The sequence below is a fragment of the Rhinopithecus roxellana genome, chromosome 2, assembly GCF_007565055.1.
Source record: "Rhinopithecus roxellana isolate Shanxi Qingling chromosome 2, ASM756505v1, whole genome shotgun sequence".
NCBI classification, from domain to species: Eukaryota; Metazoa; Chordata; class Mammalia; order Primates; family Cercopithecidae; genus Rhinopithecus; species Rhinopithecus roxellana.
In genome coordinates, this window is record NC_044550.1 from 81,483,599 (window position 1) to 81,510,579 (window position 26,981).

Consider the following 26,981-nt stretch of genomic DNA (forward strand, 5'->3'; position numbering starts at 1 on the left):
TACAACGATGGTCCCATAAGATTATAACACTGTATTTTTACAGTACCTTTACTATGTTTACATGCACAGATGCTGGCCGTTGTATTAAGTTGCCTACAGTATTCAGTAACATAACATGCTGCACAGGTTTGTAGCCTAGGAGCAACAGGCCATGCCATATAGCCTAGGTGTGTAGTAGGCTCTGCCATCTCAGAAGGAATCCCCATTGTTAAGCCTTTCACAACTGTACTTTCTTGGAGGACTGAAACAGTGAGTAAACATGATTAAGGAGAAGAGACAAGTTGAGCCTCAGTATTCCGTTAATTGGAGTAAGTTTAAAGGAAAACCAAATCTGGAAAAGTAGAGGAAATTTTAATGAAAAGGGAGAATTCCTGTTAGAAGTGATAGGTCCTTAGTTTATTGTGGCTGGTTGCATCCTCAGAGAATAGTGCAGGTCAGAAAAGCCAAAAGAGTGGATTATAAAATGACATGAGATATTTTATGTCTTTCCCAAACCTAAGTTTAGAAGAAAAAAAAAAAGTCAAGTTCAAGAGTAAGAATTTTATGAATGAAAAGAAAACTACCAAATTATTTGAAGTATTCTCGAGTGGACTTGATCATGATCTCCATTTCCCTAAAAAAGAGAATGGGCTAAGTAAACTTTCAGGTTCTTTCTGGGGTGTTTTCTGACACCAAATGAGAAGTTTCCTCTCACACCCACCAGTACTCCCACACCAATTGTGCGCCCAATGATTCAATTTAGTTCAATTCAATTCTGAAACTATCTGGACTTAGCTCAGACCTCACAGGTTAAGGACTCAGCCCCATAAGACTGCCCCTACTTCAATTACCAATCGCAAATGGGGTGCCCATGCTACCACATTTCTGCCCAGCTGGCTGCAAATTTGGAAGTTCCCATAATTCGCCTTCAGGCTTGATAATTCACTAGAATGACTCACAGAACACAGGAAAGCACTTTTATTTACTATTTACTGGTTTACTATGAAGGATACAACTCAGGAACAGCCAAATGGAAGAGAGGCATAAAACAAGATATTGCAAGGGGGTGCTGTGCAGAGCTTCCCTGACCTCTCTGGGCGTGCCACTCTCTGTGAACCCTGTTGTTTAGGGTCTTATGGAGGTTTCACTACACAGACATGATTGATGATTGAATTACTGGCCATTGGTGATTGAACCCAACCTCCAACCCCTCTCACTCCCTGGGATTGTGGGGTGGGCTGAAATTTCCAATTCTCTAATCACATGGTGGGTTCCTCTGGCTACCAGCCCCCATCCTGAAGTTATCTAGAAGCCCACCAAAGTCAGCTTATTAGTATAAAATCAGGTGTGATTAAAGTGGTTCCTTACAAATGAAAAACAAAATGCACTCCTATCACTCAGGAAATTCCAAGAGTTTTAGAGGCTTTGTGCTAAGAACTGGAGACAAAGAGCAAATATTTTTTTTTTATATCACAGAAACAAATCATTCAGTCCCTCCCATAAGCTAGCTCAGGGACCTCAGGGGATTGACTCCTGTCATGAGACCAATTTAGACTTTTAGAACTATTGAAAAGTGATGCTCCTTATCTTTTCCAAGAGTTGTAAAGAAATCAGTGCTCTGCAATGTGTTTCGCAGCTTATACACACAGCAAAATAACACAGCTTTAATCAACTTAAAATGCAAAGATTGTCCTCCAGTTAGTAGAAATGGTTTATATATATTTAATTTTACCTACTCTGTATCTTGGATACTCGTTTGACTAACTTGGGAGTTTTGATCTGACCTGAATTCATATGTGAAAGTTTTACATGTCCACATTTTATCAAATGGTCTTCTCGCTCCTTCTCCTCAATTCTGAAGGATACTTTCACTTCATTCTGAAGAATGTTGGTTATTCTTTCAATACTGACAGCTATGAGAAAGAGCTTGTTGTAACAGAGTGTTCCTTAAGTATCTCCTTGTGAACTTATATATGAACTTCACTGGTCTCTTTCAGTGCTCACAGGAGGGCATGGCCATGAAGACACAAGTCATAAATCCTTGGGATCCTTTTCTAGAAACCGATTAAAATATTCATGTGGTAGGCAGAATAATGCCCCTCCCCCAATGATGTCCTTATCCTTTCCCTAGAACTTGTGAACATGTTACCTTACATGGTAAAGGGGAATTAAGGTTGCGATGGAATTAAAATTGCTAAACAGCACATAGGGAGATTATCCTGGATCATCTGGGTGGGCTCAGTGTAATCACAAGTTCTTAAAAGTCGAAGAGGGAGACAAAGGAGGTCAGAGCGATGTGATATGAGAAGGATTCAACCCACCATTGCTGGCTTTGAAGATAGAAGAAAGAAGACACAACCTGAGACATGCAGATGGCTTCCATAAATTGGAAAATGAACGAAAATGGATTATCTCCTAGCACCTCCAGAAAGAAACTTAGCTCTGCCAACATTTATTATAAACTGTGAGGCCCATGTTGAGCCCTAATCTACAAATTAAGATAACAAATTTGTGTTATTTCAAGCCACAAAGTTTGTGGTAAATTTTTATAGCAGCAATAGAAAATGAATACAATCTGGTATTGTGTTTGAACTAACAGTTCTCAAACAAACCTGTTTTCCCATTTCCAACCAGCAAATAGTTCCAGTCTAAGAGAAAGCATAGATTTGCGTGAGAGGGTCACATGTTAACCCCAAGTCGTCTTTTTCTTCTTTTTCCTTTCATGATACATATCAGCAAAACATACACAAGAGAATGACAGTTAATAAAAGAAATGTGAAAGCCTGCCTTATAGTAAAAGTATTATATCTTATAGGGAATTCAAAATACCACCACTCTATTCTTAGGTTAATTCTTAAAAATTCCTTGAGCATTAAGACAGCAACAATTTTACTAGAGAGCTTCATTCATACCTGTGTGCCTGTGTCATGTACGTAACGTAAGTTACAAGATGGTCTTACTGTTTGTAGAAACTCTGCTTATTTTTTCAGGTAATTTAGTTTTTATGTAATCAAGCTGGTTTTTTTCTTTTTCTCAGCGAGTTTTAGAGTGGAGAAACCTCAGGCGCCAATATATAAATTAATCTTTGTGTCAGAAGTTACCAAAAATATTTAATTCTTATCTTTAACACTTGTTTTTTGACCATTTCCAACAGTGTAGCATTGTTCATTCTCCTCAAAAATCTCCAAGTATGGTGAGAATGAAACAACTCGGAATTCAAAACTATACTTTGTTAAGTGCTTCCATATATAAACTCTTTGAGAGCAGGGATTTATTCTTATTAATTGTTTATCCCTAAGCACCATATCCAACACATAATGGGTATTCAATAAGTATTTGTGGAATAAATGTAAAATAAAATTTTTGACAAGGCAGTAACAACTAATGTCTTGAACGTAGTGTCACATTGTTTAGTTTATGTTTCATGGCTTTCTTAATATCATAGGGTCATGTTGTGGATGACTGAACTTGAAGTCAGCCACTTCCCAAAAGGTCACTAAGAAAAGTTATGTTTCCTAAAATGTACAAGTCAGTAATTCCTGAAGGACATTAGGGCAAATTTAAAGCAAAAACAGAAATCAGAAAAAAAATAACTTTAACCACATTAAAGTATGAAGAGAATGCTGTCTTTTAAATATCACAATGAAAGATGTTGCCCTACAATGTCCGTTAAAAAAGAAAAAAATAGGGCCGAGTGCAGTGGCTCACGCCTGTAATACCCACACTGTCAGAAACCAAGGCAAGAGGATCGCTTGAGCCCAGAAGTTCAAGGCTGCAGTGAGCCACGATTGTGACACTGCACTCCAGCCAGGGTGATAGAGTGAAACCATGTGTAAAAAAAAGAAAAGAAAAAAATACTTTATGTTATCATCATTTTATGATTATCTCTTCTTTCAAATAGATACTTAATTATTCAAAGAAGGGAATATCCTTAATTTGTTAGAATTTTGATCTGCTCACCAGGGAAGAATTTATCCCAAAGCTGCAGCACTAGGTCTGATCTTGTACTTACATTAAAGTTATCAGTACTCTTCATTTTGTGGTTGTCTATTTTCTGTGGACCCTGTGAAATTGCTTTTAAGAGCTGACTGATAACTAGAATGGCAGATAGTTAAACACTTATTAAAAGTGCCCGAAGAGGGTGTTATGGTTTTCTCTGAAATAAGTTAGTCTCCAGGTTCCAAATTGTGGGAACATTATTTTCAAATCATTCAACACTCCAAATTTGAGCAGTCATTTGTGTTTGCTGTAGGGCTGTCCAGAAGTTAATGTAGCACTGAAGAGCTGAGCAAAGGGGAAGAGGGGGTCTTGTGGCAGCCTATGAAGCTTGGATGAGGTTCAAGTCAGTAAGCTGTTTTTTTTTAAAGCATTACCAAACTGAGGAAACCCTAAATTCTTGTTGGTAAGTTACTTGCTGCCCTTCTAGCTTTCAGTTTTGTTCTAGCAATGCTGTCTGTGCATTCCCAGAAGTACAACATACAAAGTGCTCAGTGCTAATAATGAAGTACAATTATGATGTGAATATTTGGACAAATCACTGCTTTTCACATGAGTAAGGATAAACATTTTGGACACTGGTTAACAGTTTTTAAAAGTATAGTGTTAGGGCTAAGTGCAGTGGCTCACGCCTGTAATCCCAGCACTTTGGGGGGCCGAGGAGGGTGGATCACCTGAAGTCAGGAGTTCAAGACCAACCTGGCCAACATGGTGAAACCCCATCTCTGCTAAAAATGCAAAATTAGCTGGGCATGGTGGCAAGTGCCTGTAATCCCAGGTACCGGGGAGGCTGAGGCAGGAGAATCACTTGAACCCGGGAGATGGAGGTTGCAGTGAGCCGAGATTGAGCCATTGCACTCTGGCCTGGGCAAAAAGAGTGAAACTCCATCTCAAAAAAAAAAAAAAAAAAGGATAATGTTAGAAGTCAGTGTCTTTTTGAAAGGCACGACTGCTTGAATCACGAATCTTCCATTTGCCATTCTATTAATATGTTTTTCTCCCTTTTTAGCCAGCTTGGCTCAACTAATCACTAGAAGCTCAAGAATAAAATAAAAACTCCCCAGATGCTCCCTAGACTCAATTCAGTAATTGACATTTCTGGAAGGAGTGTATGATTTTGATTCCATATTCTCTGAGCCATAAAACCACACATAATGAAGGGGAAGGACGAGAAGGGGTAAGAAGGAGAGCAGTTAGTAGTATTGACACCAAGGCTTTGTTGTTTTTTTCTACTGAGCCTCTAAAGTCGCGTTATCGGATTTGGAAACAGAGTGAAGAGAAGGGAGTCTTTGGATTAGGGGACCAGACCAACAGAATGGGGCTTTGAACACACACAGTCAGAGCTGGGGCAAAGGGGACTATGATAATAAAAGGAAGTACAGGAGCCTGGGAAATCTGGTCTGCTGGCCAGTCCCGGTTCCAGGCACCAACATCCAGGCTCTCAGGCTAGGACAGTGTCCTAGTGAAGACTACAGCTGAAGCAACCTTAAACATCTGGTGGTATTTCTGATGGTGTGGCCTCTAACTGACCCTGGTCTAAAATTAACTCTTCAGTGCCCAATCAACATATTTCTTCATAAGACCTCGAAAAATGACCCAGACCTTAGAGATAGGTTTGCATTTGAGAGTTAAATCATAATTTGTCAGTAATATATTTTAATTAAATAGACAACATAACTCTGAAGTCTAATTCAAGTGAAATATGAGCACTTAATACATTAATCTCCTGGCACAGTGTGGCACAACAGGAGTGTATCTCTCCTTTCTAATTTCTGAACATTTAGGAATCCTGTTATATAATTTTAAAATCTAGATTCAAGAAAATCTAGGACATTTACATAATATATTAAATTGTTTTCATCAGTGTAGTTATGAAAGTGAGTATTTCCCTGAAATGACTTAGTAAAATTTCTAAACTACTTTGCACCTGGAAGTTGACCCAAAAATGAGATCATATGCAATGATTAATCAATTGTAAATCCTAGTACCTGAAAAATTCAGAATTACTGACCTTTTTTAAATTGCTTTTTTGATTTATTTCTCTGTCATTCACATGTCTCATTCTGTTTCCATATTTGGCACTTGAGTAAATGTCAAAAATGCCCCCAAAGTCATTTCTGTGATAGATGGTATCTCTAAAGTGAACGGTTGTCCTCTATCACTTGTGGATTTGTTTAAATCTCTTTTCCCATCTGTCTTTCTACAGTGCCTTAATTCTACATTCTTAATTCCTAAAAAGCAACCAACACAGTTTTAAAGCATGTTGCTATCCAATTCAAATTGTATTTCTGATGATTTGATTAAAAAACTACAAAGAACTACTTTCAACAAAAGCTGCTTATAGTGGAACAGAAACATTTGTGAAGTAGGCATGCAGTACTTAACCTGCACTCACAGCTTTAGAGGGAAATATATTTGAGGGAGGAATTAATCACAAACGAAATCCCACCCTTGGGCCTCATTAGACAATCCGTCAAGGAGGTTCCAATGTGCAGTGGCTACTCTACAGTCAAATTGTACTTACATATCCTAGCTTCCAGTGTCTCATGAGAAAGCCAAGAGATTTTTATATAATAAAGATTTAAGCAGAAAAACAGTACCCTCGAGTTAATATTAAAATCACCAGAACAAGATAATCTGTAAAACAGAGAGTCATTCATATATAAGTCATTAGAATTTTACCTTTATGATTAAAATTAAAATTATGCATATTGTGATGAGCAAGAAAGTTGACTTTTTGACATTGAAATAATGATTTGGTCATTCTGTGTATTTGCAGCCATTTTAATAGTTATATGCTCTGAAAGTTTGGATATTCTACTTTGAGTGATCTATATCTAAAAATGGTTTTCTCTAAGCCAGGAAACAAATCAATGTTTATTAAAAGTAAACTTTTATGCCTAAACCTTTCAATTCTGAACTCCATGTAAAATAAGAACTACAAATAGTTCCTTGCTTTGCTAATACTATTCTGTGAGGGACAAAAACATGAGAGTGCTTCCATGACTGAACATGACCTTGTGAAGAGGTTGCAGTATTAGAGATTTTTTTTTTCTCTACTAACACTTGAGAAGGAATAACTTCTCATAGCTTTTTGCCATAGGCTATGTCGTGATGTTTAATGGAATAAATAAGGTGATGTGCTATCAGCAGTTGCAGCATTCAATTTATATGCCATATTTTTCACCGAGAAAGTGCTCCCTGGCTTTATTAGTATGTGAACTTTAAGACTCTGATCTAGATAATTTTAGATACTTTGATTTCATTATAGAAATTCCTAGACTACTTGTGGGATAAAACAAAGGCTAAGGCCATATTGAATTTCAACAAGTTGAATTAGCAGAAAATGAAGATAAAATGCCTTTCTATTTAAGAACATGATGATGTTTTAATTGTTATAGCATTTGGCATGCCTAATGTATACAATCCTTGACATTCGTATAATAACACAAGAAAGTTGTTTGGGATTTTTCTTTAATTTCCTAGTGTCCCCTTTCCTCCCTAGCATTTCTCCCACTCCTTCCCCAGCTGTGGCCTTTAGGCCTCCTCCCGCCGCTTCATCCTTCTGTAAAGAAAAACCTTATACAGCGAAGGGATTCATGTAAAACTGCCTCATTTATAGATAGATAGGCAAGGCTGCCTATTACCTAGCTATGATGAACAGACCACCATCGTTGTGACAACTGATGTAGATGCCTCCAGGGTAAAGCAAAGGTTTACATATTACACAAGCAATTTAACTGTTTTCTAAACATATTGCCAAGACAGTGGGAGTTGGCAGCCCACACTGTGTTTTAGGTTTTGGAGACTTGGATTAGAAGTGACTGTTGATTATGAACCTTTTTATTTGTCTTCTATGAACTACAAGCAACCTAGTAACCCAGGAAAGAATTCTTCACAGCACTTAAACTTGTCTTCCTGGCGTCCCAAGATTACATACACAAATCACTTGACAAAAGTGGTGTAAGACTCTTGCGCATAGATAACCACACAAGACAATTGTCTTGTTCTAACCCTTAAAGAGTTCCACAAAGTGAAATGCTTTATAATCCTTTTTTGTGCAGTAGGCAAGGAAGAAAAGAAAGGAGGTTGGGCAAAGATTATCCAAAGGAAAGAAAGAGACTCTTTTGGGGTTCCAGTTGAAACACAATAAAGAACATAATTAACTTTACAATTCTTTGTGTTTTTCATTTGACTGCAGGGAGGAGATGAAAGAGGACTGCTAAGCCTCGCATTCCATCCCAATTACAAGAAAAATGGAAAGTTGTATGTGTCTTATACCACCAACCAAGAACGGTGGGCTATCGGGCCTCATGACCACATTCTTAGGGTTGTGGAATACACAGTATCCAGGTATCACTAAAAGGCATCAAAGCATAGATATTTTTCATCTTATTTTCTCATCATCTTTTCATAAGTTTTTTTTATTTAGAAGTTGCAAATAAGTAGCCAAATAAGGTGGCAATAATTAAATCATTATCTCCATCTTACTGAAAACTCCCTATGTGTCTTTAAGAGAAATTGAGGACAACAATGGTTTTGACATTTTCCCTCAATTATCTCTCAACTTAAAGGCTACTTCTGAAACTTGGAAAATAATGTGATTTTTCAGCAATTTCTATTAGCTTCATTTCAAATATACGTTTCCTTATTTACTATGTGCCAGGAGTTTGTTTTTTCATTTATATACTATTTACTTTCTGATGGACTCACCTTAAATCTTTTAACAGTCATGGTATTCTTTTCTTCCTACAATGTAGAAAAAATCCACACCAAGTTGATCTGAGAACAGCCAGAGTCTTTCTTGAAGTTGCAGAACTCCACAGAAAGCATCTGGGAGGACAACTGCTTTTTGGTCCCGACGGCTTTTTGTACATCATTCTCGGTGATGGGATGATTACACTGGATGATATGGAAGAAATGGATGGGTTAAGGTAAAATGGGTTCCTGTCAAGGTTAAAATGGTTTAAGTGCCAGGAGAAAAGGTGGGCACCAGTGAATTAAGAACCATCTTTGAAAGGTCACCTTGTTTAAATACTTAACTTTTGTAGTCAGTGTCTGCATTTATGAAATGGAGAGGAATTCACTAATATGCTATGTGATCTTTTGTTTGTCATGAAAAGAGTTACTCTTGTGTAGTTCTCTGCTCCGGGGCTGCCTCTGCTACACACAGCACTGAAAAGCAGTGGCCCTGTACAACCATACTGCCTCTCAACACTGCGTAATGGGCTAAGATCGCCCAGCGAAGCTGCTTGGGGAATATAGAATACATAGATGTAGGCTGACAAAAATTAAGAGAACAGAGGCAGAAAAAAAAAAAAAAAAGCAGCGTACTGCTGATGCCACAGTCCTCAGCCACCACCATCACACTGTGTCTTGGTTCAGTTGCTTGTCTGGAATGCCCTGGTTTCATTTTCCACAATAAGGAATTTATTTTATTTAATTACTCATTTATTTATTCAGACAAAGTCTCACTCTATTGCTCTGGCCAGCATGTAGCGGCGCCATCATGGCTCACCGTGGCTTGAAACCCCTGGGCTCAAGAGATCCTCCTGGCCTCATGCCACCACACCTGGCTCATTTTAAAATTTTCTGTAGGCCAGGCGCGGTGGCTCACGCCTGTAATCCCAGCACTTTGGAAGGCCGAGGTGGGTGGATCACGAGGTCAGGAGATCGAGACCATCCTGGCTAACACGGTGAAACCCCATCTCTACTAAAAATACAAAAAATTAGCCAAGCGTGGTGGCGGGCCCCTGTAGTCCCAGCTACTCAGGAGGCTGAGGCAGGAGAATGGCGTGAATCCGGGAGGAAGAGCTTGCAGTGAGCCGAGACTACACCACTGTACTCTAGCCTGTATGACAGAGCGAGACTCCGTCAAAAAAAAAAAAAAAATTTGTAGAGATGGAGTCTCGGTATGTCACCAGGCTAGCCTTGAACTCTTGGCATCAAACAATCCTCTCACCTTGGCTTCCCAAAGTGCTGGGATTACAGACATAAGCCACTGCATCCAGCCACTTTAATATTTTATTTCAACTAAGGGGATGATTCTTTCATCAATAGAGCAACCTCACTATATTTAATATAGGTGAGATATATAATGAAAATGTCAAACACATATTCTGTCCCCCAATTTCTCAGTGATTTCACAGGCTCAGTGCTACGGCTGGATGTGGACACAGACATGTGCAACGTGCCTTATTCCATACCAAGGAGCAACCCACACTTCAACAGCACCAACCAGCCCCCTGAAGTGTTTGCTCATGGGCTCCACGATCCAGGCAGGTGAGAACACGTCTGTCTTCTCCCCGGCTTTAAAGCCAGGGATCCGCATATTCTGTCCCCCAATTTCTCAGTGATTTCACATATTCATGTGATCCCGGGGATCCGGCAACCGGGAAAATATAGCATAGAGCATATACCATCACAAAGCAGCCAAAGATGGTATCTAAGGCCGAGCCTCTGAAATCACAACAGGTCATTACTCAAGTGAGTATTTAGCACTCTGTCTTCTATTATTGTGAGAAGCAGATTGAGAAGGCAGATTAGACAAGGAAAAGGACAAATTCATGGAGAAAAATTCACCTTAAAATGTGGAGAGGTTATTATCAGATAAACACTATTGGACTAGTGTAATGACCAAGACTTTAATCTGAACAGTTTAGAGAGATACACTTTTTGATCTGTCTCCTTAAATCCCACTGAATCTTAAATTCTTTATATATTACATGAGGGTAATAATAACTGCCTTGCAATGATTAAATAAAAATCTGTAAGTAAAGTACCAAATAGTGTGTCTGACCCCTGGTAAGTTTTAAATAAATTGCAATTTTTATTATCATAGCTTCATTTAAAATATGATGCTGCAGTGTTAATTTGCAAGGAGTTGAGCGAAATATTAACTTTTATTTCACTTTGAAAACATTGCAAATACTAAAGGACTCCATATTAACTGTTGGTACTGTAATGAACCAAAACAAAAGAAAACTAAAAAGTATGTAGAGTGAGAAATCTGGGATACATTTTGTAAAAATGCTATGAAGTATAATACAGCAATTCAGTAACAAAAGCTTCATCCAGTCTATGATCTATTATTCCTACTCAGGGATATCTAGCCACATCTATTCATTTACTAGGTAAGTTATTATTACCATTTAATGTTTATTGAGTGTTCACTATGTGCAAGGTGAATATTTCTCAAACTTTTTATTTTTATAATCCCTCATGCCCTTCATCTCCCCTCCATCAAACCCAAGTCTACAGTTCATTTCCTTTTTGGCATCTCAGCAGATCTTAAAATCTGTGCGACAGGGAACACTTAAGGTGGGTTCAGGATGTGGAGGAAACTGTCACATTCCATTCCTAGAGCTCAGAACTCACAGATACCACCACAAAGCAACACTTTGAAGTCAGGCAGCCTGAGTCACCACAATCCCACTGGAGCTTTCTCACAACCTTCCTGGGGGTCCTGAACCTCAGTGCAAAAACATGGGATGAGGTGCTTTACAGACCAGATGTGTGGCAAGATGCCTGTGCTGCGGGACCTCCCCACCTCTGGTGGCAGAGGGCTGAAGGAAAAGTTGGTGTTTATATTCCACTTCCCTCCAAGAGTATTCTAAGCAGAAGACGATTTAATAAAGTAGAAAGAAAACTAAATTAATTATTGGCTAAAAATAAAGCAAACTTTTGTTAAGCACTTTGCTGCAGGGTGCTGAACTAAGTATCTTGTGTACTTCATCTCCTCTCTGCTTCTCAGCAAGGCTCACCATCAGCCCCACTTCTCCCACTCCCCTTTTATTAATAGACTAGTTTTCAGGACAGTGGTAGATGCACAGCAAAATTGAGATAAAGGTATAGACATTTTTATATTACCCTTACCTCCACACATGCATAGTCTCTCCCATTATTATCATCCCCCATAGAGAAACATTTGTTATAGTCGATGAACTGACATTGACACGTGATAATCACCCAGAGCCCATGGTTTACATTAGGGTTCACTCTTGGTGTTGTGCATTCTGTAGGTTTAGATAAATAGATAATAACATATACCCACCACTATAGTATCACCCAGAGAGTGTCACTGGCAGGGCGCTTTTTCACATAAGAAACTGAAGGTTACAACGGTCAAGCAGTTCTTAGTGGACCTGGTATTCAGCCAGAGCCATAGCTCCAAGCCCCCAGCAACTCCATCTGGCCTACTTTCCAGATTTGCTCTTTCTTGTTGGAAACAAGTCAAACCTCTTTTTCTCATAGTTTCTCCATCTTCAAAGAAAGGTAATAGAGGAAAATGTTCTCCCGGCTGTGGATTTAGTTCCACCTTAAGTCACAGCATGACTCTATCATGATCCCTGCCAGGCATTGTCTTCTGTGAATCATTGAACTAGAGAGGACAATAAAGGGACTGTTGCCACAGAACAACTAACCCATCTTTGGCAGGTCAGGCTTATGGTTTCCCTGTCATGAATGAGATCATCTGGAGCCAAGAGTTTATGTTTTGTTTTTTGTTTTTTTTTTTTTTTAATAATTGCTTCATGACTCTTATGTCTCTCTTAAGAACCAGCACCAACTCTCATTTCTTTATCTTATTTTTTAAATTTCTTTATTAGCTCCAATGGTTTGATTTTAAGTAATTAATATATTTTGTTGGCCTAGAACAGTGATTCTCAGTGGGATAATTTTACCCCCAGGGGACATTTGGCAATGTCTGGAAACATTTTTGGTTTTCACAATTAGGGTGTGGTGGAGGGTGAGGGAGTGATGCTACTGGCATTTCGTGTGTAGAAGCCAGAGATGCTGCTAAACACCCTACAGTTGGCAGCACAGCCTCCCCAGACAAAAAATTACCTGGCCCAAAATGTCAGCAGTCCCAAGGTTGAGAAACCTAAAAACAATGCAAGCCTGTTTTCCACACTTTTGATAACTTCAAAAATTGTATTATATAACTTTATTCTTCCCCCAACCCAAGCTCCTCATACCCAGTCCCTCAGTGATTGAAATATTCCACAAACCTTGAGCCCTTCTTATATTCCTGGCTTTGAACCAGATAACAGGACAATAGTGATGAAGTTGCAAGTCATGCCTCCGCTTTGGAGCTTCCTGTCAGTGGCTTAAGTCACAGAGATACTCTGGCCCCCAGATTAGGAATGGAAAACATGAAAACAGAGTCAACGTAAAGACCTCAACTTTTGTAGGGACCAGCTTTACTATATTCCAGGAATTAGAGCACATGTTTTCCTGTGTTAGAGCAGCCTAAGTTTTAGAATGCAGCAAATTCATATAAGAAACCCAAAAATAATATTATAACTAGTACTGTATTGTGTGGCACAGAGATGAGTTGACAGTGACACTGTTTTTTTTTTTTTTTTAATGTTATTTTACCTTAAATTCTGGGATATGCATGCTGAACATGCAGGTTTATTAAATAGGTTTACATGTGCCATGGTGGTTTGCTGCACCTATCAACCCGTCATCTGGGTTTTAAGCCCCACATGCATTAGGTATATCTCCTAATGCTTTTCGTCCCCTTGCACCCCACTCTGCAACAGGCCCCGGTGTGTGATGTTTCCCTCCCTGTGTCCATGTGTTCTCATTGTTCAACTCCCACTTATGAGTGAGAATATGTGGTGCTTGGTTTTCTGTTCCTGGATGGTGACACTGGTTCTTATTCACAATACTTTATCAGTGTATTATACATGTGATATTCCTTAAGAACAGACTAACAATTGTTTTAAGACAGTGTGCACATTTGTAACATAAGAAATTATAAATCATAACAAGAGAAATTAAGAAATATATTCCAGAGATTAAGCTTCAACCAAGTAAGCAAACACACTGGACTACTTCCTTCAGTGCTTTCTGGAAGATCCAAACTAAATTGCTCATAGGATCCTTGCCAGTCCACAAAGGGCTCCTTCCTATGTCAGGAACCTCCAGTCTGAGCTTGGAAAAGATCGCGGTAGGAATTAATGTACATCCCTCTTGTTATGCAGATGTGCTGTGGATCGACATCCCACTGATATAAACATCAATTTAACGATACTTTGTTCAGACTCCAATGGAAAAAACAGATCATCAGCCAGAATCCTACAGATTATAAAGGGGAAAGATTATGGTATGTAGAGCATAATTTGCTGATTTTACTTTAGTTCGAGTTTTGTTTTAGTATATTTAGTAATTGAAGAAAAAAGGATTTCTGAAAAATGAGCATTTGGGAAAGCATAAAAACACTGGCCTAACAATCATGAGGGAGTAAATTGCTCACTTTTTAAAGCTCCAGTGACTCTTACAAGCCCTGAGGGTTCCATCTGGTTAATTACCATGGATTGAAAGGTTCTCAGTAGGTCCAAAAAATTTAACAGTCCTTCAAAAGTTAGCAGCTTATATTTTGCTCATCAGAGAATCAAGATGAATAACTTCTATTCAATAGGGGAGAGCACTTGTCTTAACATCTTATATACAAAGAAAAGTGTTAAAAGTAAGACATTTCTCAATATCCAACATGCCTGTCTCAGCAGTTAGGAAAATTGTAAGTGATTCAAATAAGAATGTAATTTTTTTAAAAAAATGTTTATCTTTGAGAAAACAAAGTAATCAACTTGCAAAAAGAAGTCATGGGAATGGGACATTTAAGCAGTATTTTTAATAACATGATTACTTGAATATTTAGAGAGAACATGTAAAAATATAAAGTTGGATAATAATAAAGTTCAAAACACTTAGTTTTTTCAATATTTTACTATTTATTCCTTTTGAAGGAAGCAATATATCAACCATTATTATGACTCAGGAAGCACAGTAGATTAAGATTATTAAATTGATTGCTTTTTCTATTTACTCATTCAATACAGATATTTGTTTAACACCAGGAATGAAGCAGCTGTGTTAGTTCATGTGGTATTCAGTTATTTTACTTTTTTTAGGTGTGTGTGTGTGTGTGCACACGCATCTTTTAAAAGCCAAACCAAAGAGTAATGTGATTTGAAAAAAAAAAAATAATAATGAGTCACTAGCTCGATGGAATTTTGGCTATATTTGTAGATTAAACAAAATTCTACAGTCACATTAATTGAGGTTAAGCTAAAATTGGTTACAATATTAACAGCACTACATTTATTTATTTTAAAACACATCTACAGTGCTTACTACATGCCAGACCCTATAGTAAGCACTTTATATTCATTTCCTTTACAGAACAACTCTATGTGATAGGCACTATCATTGGCCACATTGTACAAATGAGGAAACTGAGGCACAGAAAGATTAATTGTCACACAATACAAAGTGGCAGAGTCTGGATTTGAATCTGAGCAGCCTAACTCAAGAGTCTGTGACCTTAATTGTTCAATTATGCTACCTTTCAGTGTGCTCATTATTTAAAATTTCTCTTACCTTTTCTACTTTTTTGTAGTATCATATACACCATAATCACAAGGAAGGGGAAGAGGTCATTAAAATTACCATCTTTCCACAAAAGCCTTTGATAAAATCTGTTGATAATGACTTATTTGATATTAAATACATAAAAGGTAATTTTCAGATTAGTTTGCAAGTAGCTTTAGAGCTTTTCCATTACAATTAGCATGCAGGTATCCAAGTATGTAATGGCCTGAACAGAAAGACAGAGGCACAAGACTATACACATGTAATCAGGAGTTATTGAAATAGACTTTGCTATCCACACAACTCTATGAACAGAACATTAAAATATTTTAATGAAGATATTACTTGACTAAGTTACAACATTTTCACATGTAGAATAAATGCATATTTAAAGACCTTTTCTGTACTATGTTTTTATTTTCATTAAAGTGTAGGCTTTTAAACATTTTATATCTTTTGACAGAGGTCTGTCTCAATTTACTCAATATATGCAGAAGCATTTCCACAAAAACTTAGTATGTAAAGCCTTAAACGTTTTTTAAAAGTATTTTGGTTCTAAAGTAAATAATCATGAGTCACAAAATATCCAGATTCTAATTTCGTTGAAAACTTGGTACATCTTGAAAATTACAACAGCAGGCGTTTGCAGAGCATGCTCATTTCATTTAGCTGTACATGGAGGTCTTTTAATGTTGATGTTATTTAGCAAAGACTGCTTTCATTAAATACCCCTAGCAAGAAACCCTTTGGTGTATCATAGAACACATTTCAGAGTTAAATCACTGTAGTAATTGTTGTTTGGTATACATTCCTTTAACTTTACGAAAATATGTTTCATTTGATCTAATGCTATGTTTCTTTTCAGAAAGTGAGCCATCACTTTTAGAATTCAAGCCATTCAGTAATGGTCCTTTGGTTGGTGGATTTGTATACCGGGGCTGCCAGTCAGAAAGACTGTATGGAAGCTATGTGTTTGGAGATCGTAATGGGTAGGTTTCCTGATACCACAACAGTATGATATATCAAATGACATACCCATTAATCATTTGGCAAACTGCCACAAAATATTCAAATGATTGTCTCTTTTTGTGTGTCAGATGGGGATCACACATAAATAGTATTTACTGTTAGTTCCATAGATATAGTGGTTTAATTGAAAAACTTCCAAAAAGATGCTCTCTCAACAGGCTTGATAAATTTTATAAAATAATTTTTAAGTGCACAGAAGTCTTCAGATGGACTTTTCATATTATTTGGGCTCTTCCCTTCATCCTCAACATAAATTTACCATGACAATAAATAATTTGAAAACTATTATTTTACTTGCCGTATAAAATTTTTAAAATTATACTGGAAGGCTCAAGATTTTTGGTTTTGCCAAATTTTCAGGACTTTAAGCAAGATAATAAAATTTGTCTCTATAAGTAGGAATAATACAAAATTAAATTTTAGTCTCAATTTTCAAGGTCACATTGTGGATAATTGTAAGAAACTCTGTAACAAAATCCAAATTAAGAATCTTATTTCCTAAGTCACTGGCATTCAGGCATATGGCAGAGCTGATACTCTTGGTCACTACAAGGAACCAGAAAAATGTACTGACCCCATGCTCTTCCCCTGTCCCTCTCTCTGATTAATAGCACAGCATGGATTCTAGTCCTGGCGAGGAAGTATCATTCTCTGGATGAAGGGGAGGGCTTTTCTCATACTCAGGTACTTTTAGTGCCCCCTCCAAACAAAATCCTATCTTTCAGTACTTTCTCCACATATGGGAATTTCACAGTACTCACACACATTATGGGCTTTATTATTTTCCCCTTTAGAAGCCAGGTCTATGGCAAAGCAATTGTTTGTTATGAATTTTATTTTAGACATTTTATTGTCATCATTCAACAAAAGTATGTATTCATTGTAGGTTTATGTTATGTTTTGTTGTAGGAATTTCTTAACTCTCCAGCAAAGTCCTGTGACAAAGCAATGGCAAGAAAAACCACTCTGTCTCGGCACTAGTGGGTCCTGTAGAGGCTACTTTTCCGGTCACATCTTGGGATTTGGAGAAGATGAACTAGGTACTGTACAATCTGCCTTGAAGCATAAATATAGCAATCTTATCCTCTACTTGTTGGAAATGTAATCTACAGCAAAGATTACCTACTCCAGAGATTAAGATGGTCCAGTTACATATTCTCTACCAGTAACTTTTCCTGAGGGCCTTTATATTTTATTTTCACACTAGAAATACTAAAATATAAGGCAGAAAAACGGGAGGCAGGAAAAATAATTTTTTAGTCCTGAAGAGATAATTTTTTAAATGTTTAATGAAGAGATAATTTTTTAAATGTTTAATGATATGTTTGATTATACATCTGAGTAATTTGTATATATTCTCTATCTAAAAACCTTTCCATTTATCCATGTCTCTTGGAATAAATAAAAAAGTTTTGCTGGAATCTGAAACTTGCCTTATCTGCTATTTCTTTTTTCTTTTTTCTTTTTGCCCATGGGGGCATGAAATTTGAGCAAGATGATCTGAGTACAGATCTTCTTTCCAATAAAATTGAAATTATGTTCTCATGGGACAATCTATGGTATAACATATAGTGTATTTCTTGGCATGTTTATCAAAATATATGCAGCTTAAAAAGCAAAAAAGAAGTTGAAATTGAAATATGATTCATCAGTGAATAAATATTTTACTCTCTACTAATTCAAATTACAGAGATAAATGTAGTTTCATAGTGACTCCCTTTAAAAAATAATATTCAGGCCAGGCGCGGTGGCTCAAGCTGTAATCCCAGCACTTTGGGAGGCCGAGATGGGTGGATCACGAGGTCAGGAGATCGAGACCATCCTGGCTAACATGGTGAAACCCCGTCTCTACTAAAAAATACAAAAAATTAGCCAGGCGAGATAGCGGGCGCCTGTAGTCCCAGCTACTCGGGAGGCTGAGGCAGGAGAATGGCATAAACCCGGGAGGCGGAGCTTGCAGTGAGCCGAGATCGCGCCACTGCACTCCAGCCTGGGCGACAGAGCGAGACTCCGTCTCAAAAATAATAATAATAATAATAATAATAATATTCAAACAAACCATAACTACTATGTTCCTTTAGCCTCAGAGATAAATTTCTAGGCATAAAGAAGAATGTATGCTTCTCATCAAAATCAGAATATTTTCTCTAAAACTTCAGATTTGGATTTTTTACATCAAATGGAGACTTCATCAGAAATAGTTTCATGCCCTTTACTTAGAATAATAAGGGACTCAGACAAGACTGTTGAAACACATAAGACACGTTTCAGAGCCACAGGAACATAACAACTCAAAGAAGAGAATCCAGTCTATTCTTTTCTTGTTCCAGTATTGAAAGCAATTTAAAAATTTTCCTTAACATTCCCTTACCCCACTCAAAGGAACCAGAAAGATACTTTTCCTCACTTACATCCTCTGTAATATAATTTTAATTTCACTGGCAAACAATGATTTCAAAAGTAAAAGAATGAGGCCAGGCATCGTGGCTTACGCCTGTAATCCCAGCAATTTGGGAGGCCGAGGCAGGTGGATCATCTGACGTTGGGAGTCCGAGACCAGTCTGGCCAACGTGGTGCAACCCTATCTCTACAAAAACTACAAAAAATCAGCTGGGTATAGTGGCAGGCCCCTGTAATCACAGTTACTTGGGAGGCTGAGGCAGGAGAATCGCTTGAACCCTAGAGGTGGAGGTTGCAGTGAGCCAAGATCGCACAAAGAATGGTTTGTGTCTGAGTTAGAGATGAATGTTTAGATATTGTGACTGAATAATTCTGATGTTCCCAGACCTTGCTACAAATGATTCATCATCACTCATTATGTTAACATCACCACCATTAGGTAAACCATCCCAAATGTCTGTGTCCACTTAATACTATTTAGGAGCGAAATTAAAAGATAAAAATACATAATCCTAACTCTCCAAAAGCTACAACCCTGTATATACCTCATAATTAAAATAAATACAGTTTCACTGGATTACATTTTAATGTGAAACTCCCTAGCTTTAATTGAAGAACCATATAAGAAAGTGAGTAAGTTTTTACACCTTTTGAAATAAAAGTATTGAGAGTCTGGGACTTTGCATACTATTTTTTAACTATAAAGTCAGGACGGATTTGTTGTGAGGATTAAATGAAGTAAACTATAAGATATTTGACAAAATAATTTTAATTATTTTGCTTACATTCCTTTGCTTTGTACTTTCATTTTTATTTTTTCTGTTGTGCCTACGTTTTTAGTACAAACTGTGTAAATCTTTTTCAGAAGTAGAAAAGTAGCAGGGTGTGTTTAATGCACAATAGTAAAAGAAATATATACTAAATCAAGGATTATTTCATGAGGGAGGACCAAATATAAATTTTAAAACTTTATAAGTGTGTAATTATAAATACAGCTTCTAATTTTCTATTCACCTGATCAATTCAACACATAGAATTATATGGAAGTAGTGGTGATAAATGGGGTGGTTTTCTCCTAAAAGAGTACCCCATCTGTTGTAGTTCATCATTATGAACACAGCTAGCATCGAGAGTTAGAGTTTAGAGAGTTGAGACTGAGCATCATGGTCTCTCTCTCTCTCTCTCTTCCTCTCTCTCTGTCTTTCTCTCCCCTCTCCCCCAGTGTTTATTTTAACATATTGTGATGTACTTTCATATCTTCCAAAAAAGCTAAAGATTAAGAAGGCACAACCCAATTTCATGTGGCCTCAAATTATCAATTAACAGTAACAACTTGATAACTAACATGTATCAATCTTGCACAGAAATAAATCAAGATAAAACTTGTCCATTTAATATTCACTCAACAAATATTTATTGAGCACCTACTCTGTGCAAAGCTCTGTTCTGGATGCTGGGGATGCAGCAGTGGATAACCAGACAAAAAGTCGGCTGGGCGCGACCGCTCACGCCTGTAATCCCAGCACTTTGGGAGGCCAAGGCGGGTGGATCACGAGCTCAGGAGATAGAGACCATCCTGGCTAACACGATGAAACCCCGTCTGTACTAAAAATACAAAAAAAAAAAAAAAAAAAAAAAAAAAAAATTAGCCAGGCGTGGTGGTGGGTGCCTGTAGTCCCAGCTACTCGGGAGGCTGAGGCAGGAGAATGGGGTAAACTCTTGCAGTGAGCCGAGATCGCGCCACTGCACTCCAGCCTGGGTGACAGAGCGACACTCCGTCAAAAAAAAGGAAAAAAGACAAGTCTAAACCAGTGTCATGAAATTTATGTTGCATAGGAGGAGGAAAATCAAAATAAATTTTTAAAAATACTGTATATAAATTGGTGATAAATGCTTTGAAGAAAAATCTAGTAGTGAAGAGGAATTTGTTGGGAGTTGGGGAAGGTGCGATTTTAAAGTGCAGTCAGGAAAGGTGATATTTAAGTACAGCCTTGAAGGAGGGGGAAAAGATGAACCTAGTGGAGACTCACAGGAAGATGGGGCCTGTAATAGGGGCCTGGAACAGCAAGAACCTGAGACAGGAGCCTGAGTTGGGAACTTGCCTCCCATGTGTGAAACCACAAGCCAGTGAGGCTAGAGAAGAGTGAACAAGAGGGCAAAATGTTGCAAATGAGGCTATAGCAGTAAGTGCTACTGTCAGGACTTGCTTTTGCTCTGAATGAGATAAGAAGCTATTGCAGGGCATTGAAACAAAGGAGTGTGATCCAACTTACATGATCTAACTCTTGTGAAAAGAATCGCTGTGGCTGGTACGTTGAGAATACACACTGAAGAACAAGAGTGGCAACAAGGAGCTCAGTTAGACAGCTGTTACCATAATCTAGATGAGAAATAATATCTGCTTGCACTGGAGTAGTAGTGGGATATGGAAAGGAGTGACTGGAATCTGGAATTCGGGATGCACTGTAAAGGCAGACATGTGAGACTCTTGCATAATCTTTAGGCAAGTGATTTTCTTGTGGACAGATGGAGATAGATTTACATACAGAATAACTGCCAGGCAATAGGAAGTAAGGACCTGTACTGCTATAAATTTGCTTACTGTTATTTCTTTCTTTAACAGGTGAAGTTTACATTTTATCAAGCAGTAAAAGTATGACCCAGACTCACAATGGAAAACTCTACAAAATTGTAGATCCCAAAAGGTGAGATTTCTTTTTATCCCATTAAGTCAATAATTTTCTTCTTCCAGTTATTTTAGTTCATTCAATTAATGATAGGAACGTCACAATTAGCAATCAGCCAAGATGTACACTTCTGTCACTTCCATATGCTTAGCACTGTCCTGAGAGGATCCTCTTCCCCTGTCTATGATGACTGATGCCACTATGCAGAACTTGAAAAGCTCATTCGTGTGGTTCTTGCTGTCATCACAGAGCAACATTATATTCATGGAATCAGAGTCTTCAGTTAAAAGCCAGACAGGGGCCCTGACATGTGAGGCAGTGGCTTAGGCTCTGGTGTTGGAAGCCATAAACCCTCCTTATTGTAAAGAAAATGAGCAACATACTGGCAGACATGACAGGTGCTTAGTATGATTTTTGTTAAGTAAACAGGTAAGTTACTCTGGCAGTTCAACATCTGAGCCTCATTTGGAAACTATCTGAAAGCTCACAGCGCTCATGAAGACTGTGGTGACTAGACAAATATAAACTTAAGTAGGGTTTTGTTATTTGCTTCAGCAAAAGAAAGATTTGAATGTTTTAATCCTTTAAAGAATATGTTTATCTCGCCCCGGTCCTTCCCACTCACGCATCACAACATTTAGACATATGTACTTCAATCATCTTGAATCATCACTAGTCAGTTATTAATTTCATGGATCAAACCTGAGTTATCAGAAGCTGCTAAAATTATATGTTGCTGAAAAGACATTAGTCATAAATTTAGAAACAGCTAGTCATAACGAAACCTGAGGATCCTTGCAGACACGACTGTTGCTGAACACTCGGACATGTTACTCTTTAGCCACACCATGCTGCAAATTTCAGATTCCTTCTATATTATTTTCATGACTCCATTTTCAAATTTCAATTCAAGTCCTTTTCAAAAAAGTTAATTCTAATACTCTGAAAAGTTTACTAAGGGCATTTTAAAATATTCTTTTTAAATTGTAAATTGTGTATGTTTCTCTGGAATTTTCTCCTTTTTTATACGACAAAACGCTTTTCTGAGGGAAATGTAGGTTGACATTGGATCTTGCAGAACAAAAAGAAGAACCAGTTCTAAACGATCTCTGGGCAGAATCACATATCACATATCACAGGTTGATAACATTCCTTCTCTATTTAACTGTATACATTTTCTTTCACAGTAAGAGCAATATCCATCTATATACTACATCAGTTTTTTCCCTCAAATGTGAAATTAATGTCCTCCATAAGAAAAGCAAAGACATAAACAACAACAACAAAAAGTCAGACTTAGGGGATTGTTGAAGTTGGCAACCTTAAGAATAAAAATCAAGCTAATGTTAATTCACAAAATTCTAAAGATTCATAATGAGGTGTAGGGGTTTCACTCAGATATAATACAATTAGTTTCAAAACAGTCATTGTTATTCCATTATACTGTCTAAGTCTGTATGTTTTTGCAAAGTACCTGGTAGCATTGTAATGGATTCTCTCTCCTTCTCACAAAAATCTTTCTCTCTTCATCTGGATTGTTTAGTCTGTGGCTGAGTTGAGGTGAATTTTACACCTTCAATCTATTATTAGTGTCTAATTACCAAGGTTGCCATAAGGGACCTTGGCTTTGTGATCTTAGTTCTCCTCTAGTAGGGTGGTCTCAGAGTGACATACCTGAAGGCCTGACTTCTCATTATGGTGCCTGTTTCTGGTGAGTCATGTCACGTGGGGGGCCTGGGTTAAGATTTGTGTTTGCTTTTCAGAAGGTGGGGGAAGTAGCAGAGTCCCAAAGAAACCGTCCTTGTACACAGACATGAGCATAAATTTCAAAATTAAACTGACTATAAGAAAACAAATTTTTTTATAAACATTTGTTGGGAGCCTCATGCTGTTTCGATTTGGCCATCAATGTTTATTGTTATTATATTTCTTCCTAGATGAGTTGAAATTCTATATAAGCAGACACTTAAGTGTGTGAACAGGATTATTTTGGACACAAACTAATTACAAGCATAGTAGTGTTCAGGATGTCTGTGTTAGGACAGAATTGTTTTTCTAAAATTTTTGAGGCTGAATTTTAAAAAAGAATCTTATCAACTATAAAAACAATATATAGACACATTTTGTTATACCAAAAATCAAACACACAAATTAAACTCTTAGGTTAATTGTATTCTCGTACCAAAGCCCCCAGACTTGCTAGAATAATGTTTTCAGAATAACTTTCAAACATCAGTTGATTTGTGGCCCAAGAAGAGAAAAGCAGAAAACTATGAAATTTTTATTTTCTGTATTATATGTCATGGAAGTTACATTCTTACCATAGGATTTATGTTTTTCCTATTTTTCTCCTACATGTGCACATGCACACACACACAAACACACAATGAGGGAGTTTAGAAACCATAGAAACTATATATGTAGTATCTCTTGAATCATTTTGTCAAAAACAGATAAAGTTCTAGTATTACCACCTCAGTCTGTAAGGACAATTTGATCTAAAGCTGTAAGCTACATAATCATTTACGTTAAGTTTCAAATCAATTACAGTATGCAGCAATCTCAGAAAAGGATGGTGAGGTATCCTCTTGTAAAAATTAAATGCCATTGTTTAGCATGAAAAAAAAAAATAAAAAAGAAAATGCCTAGAACTCAGGAGTTAAGAAAAAACTCCTGAGTTAAGAAAAAACTCCACCAGGCCGGGCATGGTGGCTCACGCCTGTAATCCCTGCACTTTGGGAGGCCGAGGTGGGTGAATCACCTGAGGTGAGGAGTTTGAGACCAGCCTGGCCAATCTGGTAAAAACTCCATCTCTAGTAAAATCACAAAAAATTAGCTGGGCATGGTGGTGGGTGCCTGTAATCCCAGCTACTCGGTAGGCTGAGGCAGGAGAATCACTTGAACCCAGGAGGAGAAGGCTGCAGTGAGCCGAGATCATGCCATTACACTCCAGTCTGGGTGACAGAGTGAGACTCTGTCTAAATAAAAAAAAAAAAAAAAAAAAAAAAAAGCAACTTCCAAGGAAACAGAAAAGAAATTAAGTTTGCCTCCGTGTTAGAACATTGTACACACTCTTGGAATACCTTTAGGGATTGAACAGTCACATCTCATGGCAGAGCAGAGTTAAGGTCAAATCAACGCCAATCACCCAGTTTACTCAGCCAATTCACAAGATCCAAAAAAGTCTCTAGTACTGAATTCAGTATGCCTTAGCCTGGGGGCTCCTTCAGCTAGCAGTTCTAGAAAACAGATTTAGATGAACTGAACACAAAATCTTGGCAATAATTTTACTTTCACTTAGTAGTGCCATCTGAAACTAGTCAAGATTGGGAGCAAGTCTATCTGGGTCAGACAGGGAGTCAATTGGTCTGGTCTCTAAATCTTCCTTAGTGTAGCACCCAGCATAGATTATTTCACCATACTGTGCCCCTTTGTCCATCAAAAAATATGTAGAAGATGATATTTCTGTCCCTGCTGCATTCTACAGAGGGCTGTGAAGGTGTTTAAATAATATATTTTAAACATATTACATTCTTTAGTAATTTTTGTATGTTTATTCCAGGCATTCCAGGATTATTTTCAGATGATCTCTCAACTTTTAAGGTTCCTTTAGTTCCAAAATTGGAATAAAGACATCTATGGAGCTTCTAATAACCTTCAATAGAGCCAGGCATGGTGGCTCACGCCTGTAATCCCAGCACTTTGGGAGGCCGAGATGGGAGGATCACTTGAGGTCAGGAGTTCAAGACCAGCCTGGCCAACATGGTGAAACCCTCTATGTACTAAAAATACAAAAATTAGCTGGGCGTGGTGGTGCATGCCTGTAATCCCAGCTACTCAAGAGGCTGAGGCAGGAGAATCACTTGAATCCAGGAGGTGGAAGTTGTAGTGAGCCAAGATCCTGCCACTGCACTCCAGCACTGGACAACAGGGCGAGACTCCATTTCAAAAAAAAAAAAAAAAAAAAAAAAAAACAACAACTCTCAATACATAGTTTTCAAATGTCCAAATTATACCTTGGATGCTGTTTGCTAAATCCTTTCAGAAGTGCATAAATGTTCCTAGGGGTGGAAATTAAAGAATTCCAACAAAGTTATGTAACTTCCAAGATTTAGTTTTATAGAACACAAATTTTTTCATAGTATTGACAAATATTCTTTAATTTTTGTTTCAGATGAACTTAAACCAAATGACTTTTTTTGAAGCTTTTCCAGGCTTTATTTCTCTAGGAATTTGTAAAGGAAAATTATTCTCCATCATGTTGATTTAATTACTATGTACCCACTCTTGCTATATTTTAACATATCGCTTATCTGTTACCCAACCAAGTCACACAGACCATTCCCTTAATAAGTCTATAAATTAACAATGCAAATTCCAGGCTTGAGGGGTCATTTTATAGAAATATTATATCCCCAGTCTCCTCTGTGACCAATATCAAAAACTGCCCCTCATTCTTCTTCCCCCCATGGCCCACTTACTGCCCTTTGTTTATTGTTTTCTTAATATCTTCATCCTACTTCTTATTAGACTGGATGCTAAAGAGTGCTTTTTTCAAAAAAATCACTTCATAAGAGGAAACCAGTGCTGTTTATCCTTTGCATATGTCTCAGGGAGCCAGCAGGCAGCTCTGCCATCCCAAAGAAAGTTATACATAATAGAGCAGCTTTAGCCCAATAAGCCAGTCTAGTCCCAATTCATCAGTCAAAGTTTTATGCAAGTGGCCCCCCTAAGTTGATAAATTCCCACAGTGCCTGTTGACCCAGCTGCCAAGTCCTCTTGCAGCAGGTGGTGTTTTCATGGCCACCCTGACAGTAATACAAACTGTTTAGCAGCTCCATTGACCTTTCAGCTATTAACAGGGATACAGGCTCCACTAGGGACTAGTTTTCAAACATGACAGAATTTCTTAACACTAGAGGTCATGAACAAGTATATGCCCTATAAAAGTCCATTCAGCATGGTGGATTTGAAGTCTAAGAGGCAAGGAAACACTTTCCACATTTTTGCTATCATCATTATTCTATGTATCCAGTAACCAAAGATGAATATACATGTATCTGTCTGATTATATTCTTTCTCAGTATACTAGATTTCCTGTTGTGGTGCACAATACCTTTTCAACTAACAAATCCCTACTAAGCTGCCATATAGCATCTGAAATTTTAGAGATATACTACAAAAGAATTGAGCAAGATCAAAGTTGAAACTTCTAATGAATGGATAAGCATGCATACATAATAGATGGTAGCAGCCCGAGTATAACTAAAATTTTATTCATACTTTAGTAAGATTTGCATACATGTACATGTGTACAGACACATTGAAACAGGTAACACATGCAATGTTATGTAGAGCCATCACCTATTTCAAAATAAATAGGCACTATTATATAATAATTTGTGAAAAAAACTTTGTGTGACCGTGTTATTTTAAAGTGTTTATGTCTTATTTTTAAAATCCATCATATGCTTTTATTCCAAATGCTGACAGATTTGTATTTATAAAATG

The 26,981-nt window shown here is 37.5% G+C and overlaps 1 protein-coding gene across 4 annotated transcripts in view; it reads left to right on the plus strand.

Annotated features, from left to right (window-relative positions):
- Window positions 1–26,981, plus strand: part of HHIP (hedgehog interacting protein) — a 96,425-nt gene that overhangs the window by 52,124 nt on the left and 17,320 nt on the right. For 2 of the 4 annotated variants that reach the window (XM_010372148.2, XM_010372147.2), the window contains exons 5-11: window positions 8,177–8,328; window positions 8,736–8,909; window positions 10,114–10,257; window positions 13,965–14,086; window positions 16,220–16,343; window positions 17,293–17,423; window positions 21,407–21,488. In XM_010372148.2, the coding sequence (XP_010370450.1) occupies window positions 8,177–8,328; window positions 8,736–8,909; window positions 10,114–10,257; window positions 13,965–14,086; window positions 16,220–16,343; window positions 17,293–17,423; window positions 21,407–21,488 (929 nt within the window). Of the gene's footprint in view, window positions 1–8,176; window positions 8,329–8,735; window positions 8,910–10,113; window positions 10,258–13,964; window positions 14,087–16,219; window positions 16,344–17,292; window positions 17,424–21,406; window positions 21,489–21,621; window positions 21,690–25,032; window positions 25,077–26,981 lie in introns of those variants that run through there. The other 2 variants (XM_030924266.1, XM_010372149.2) reach the window with 2 other exon arrangements.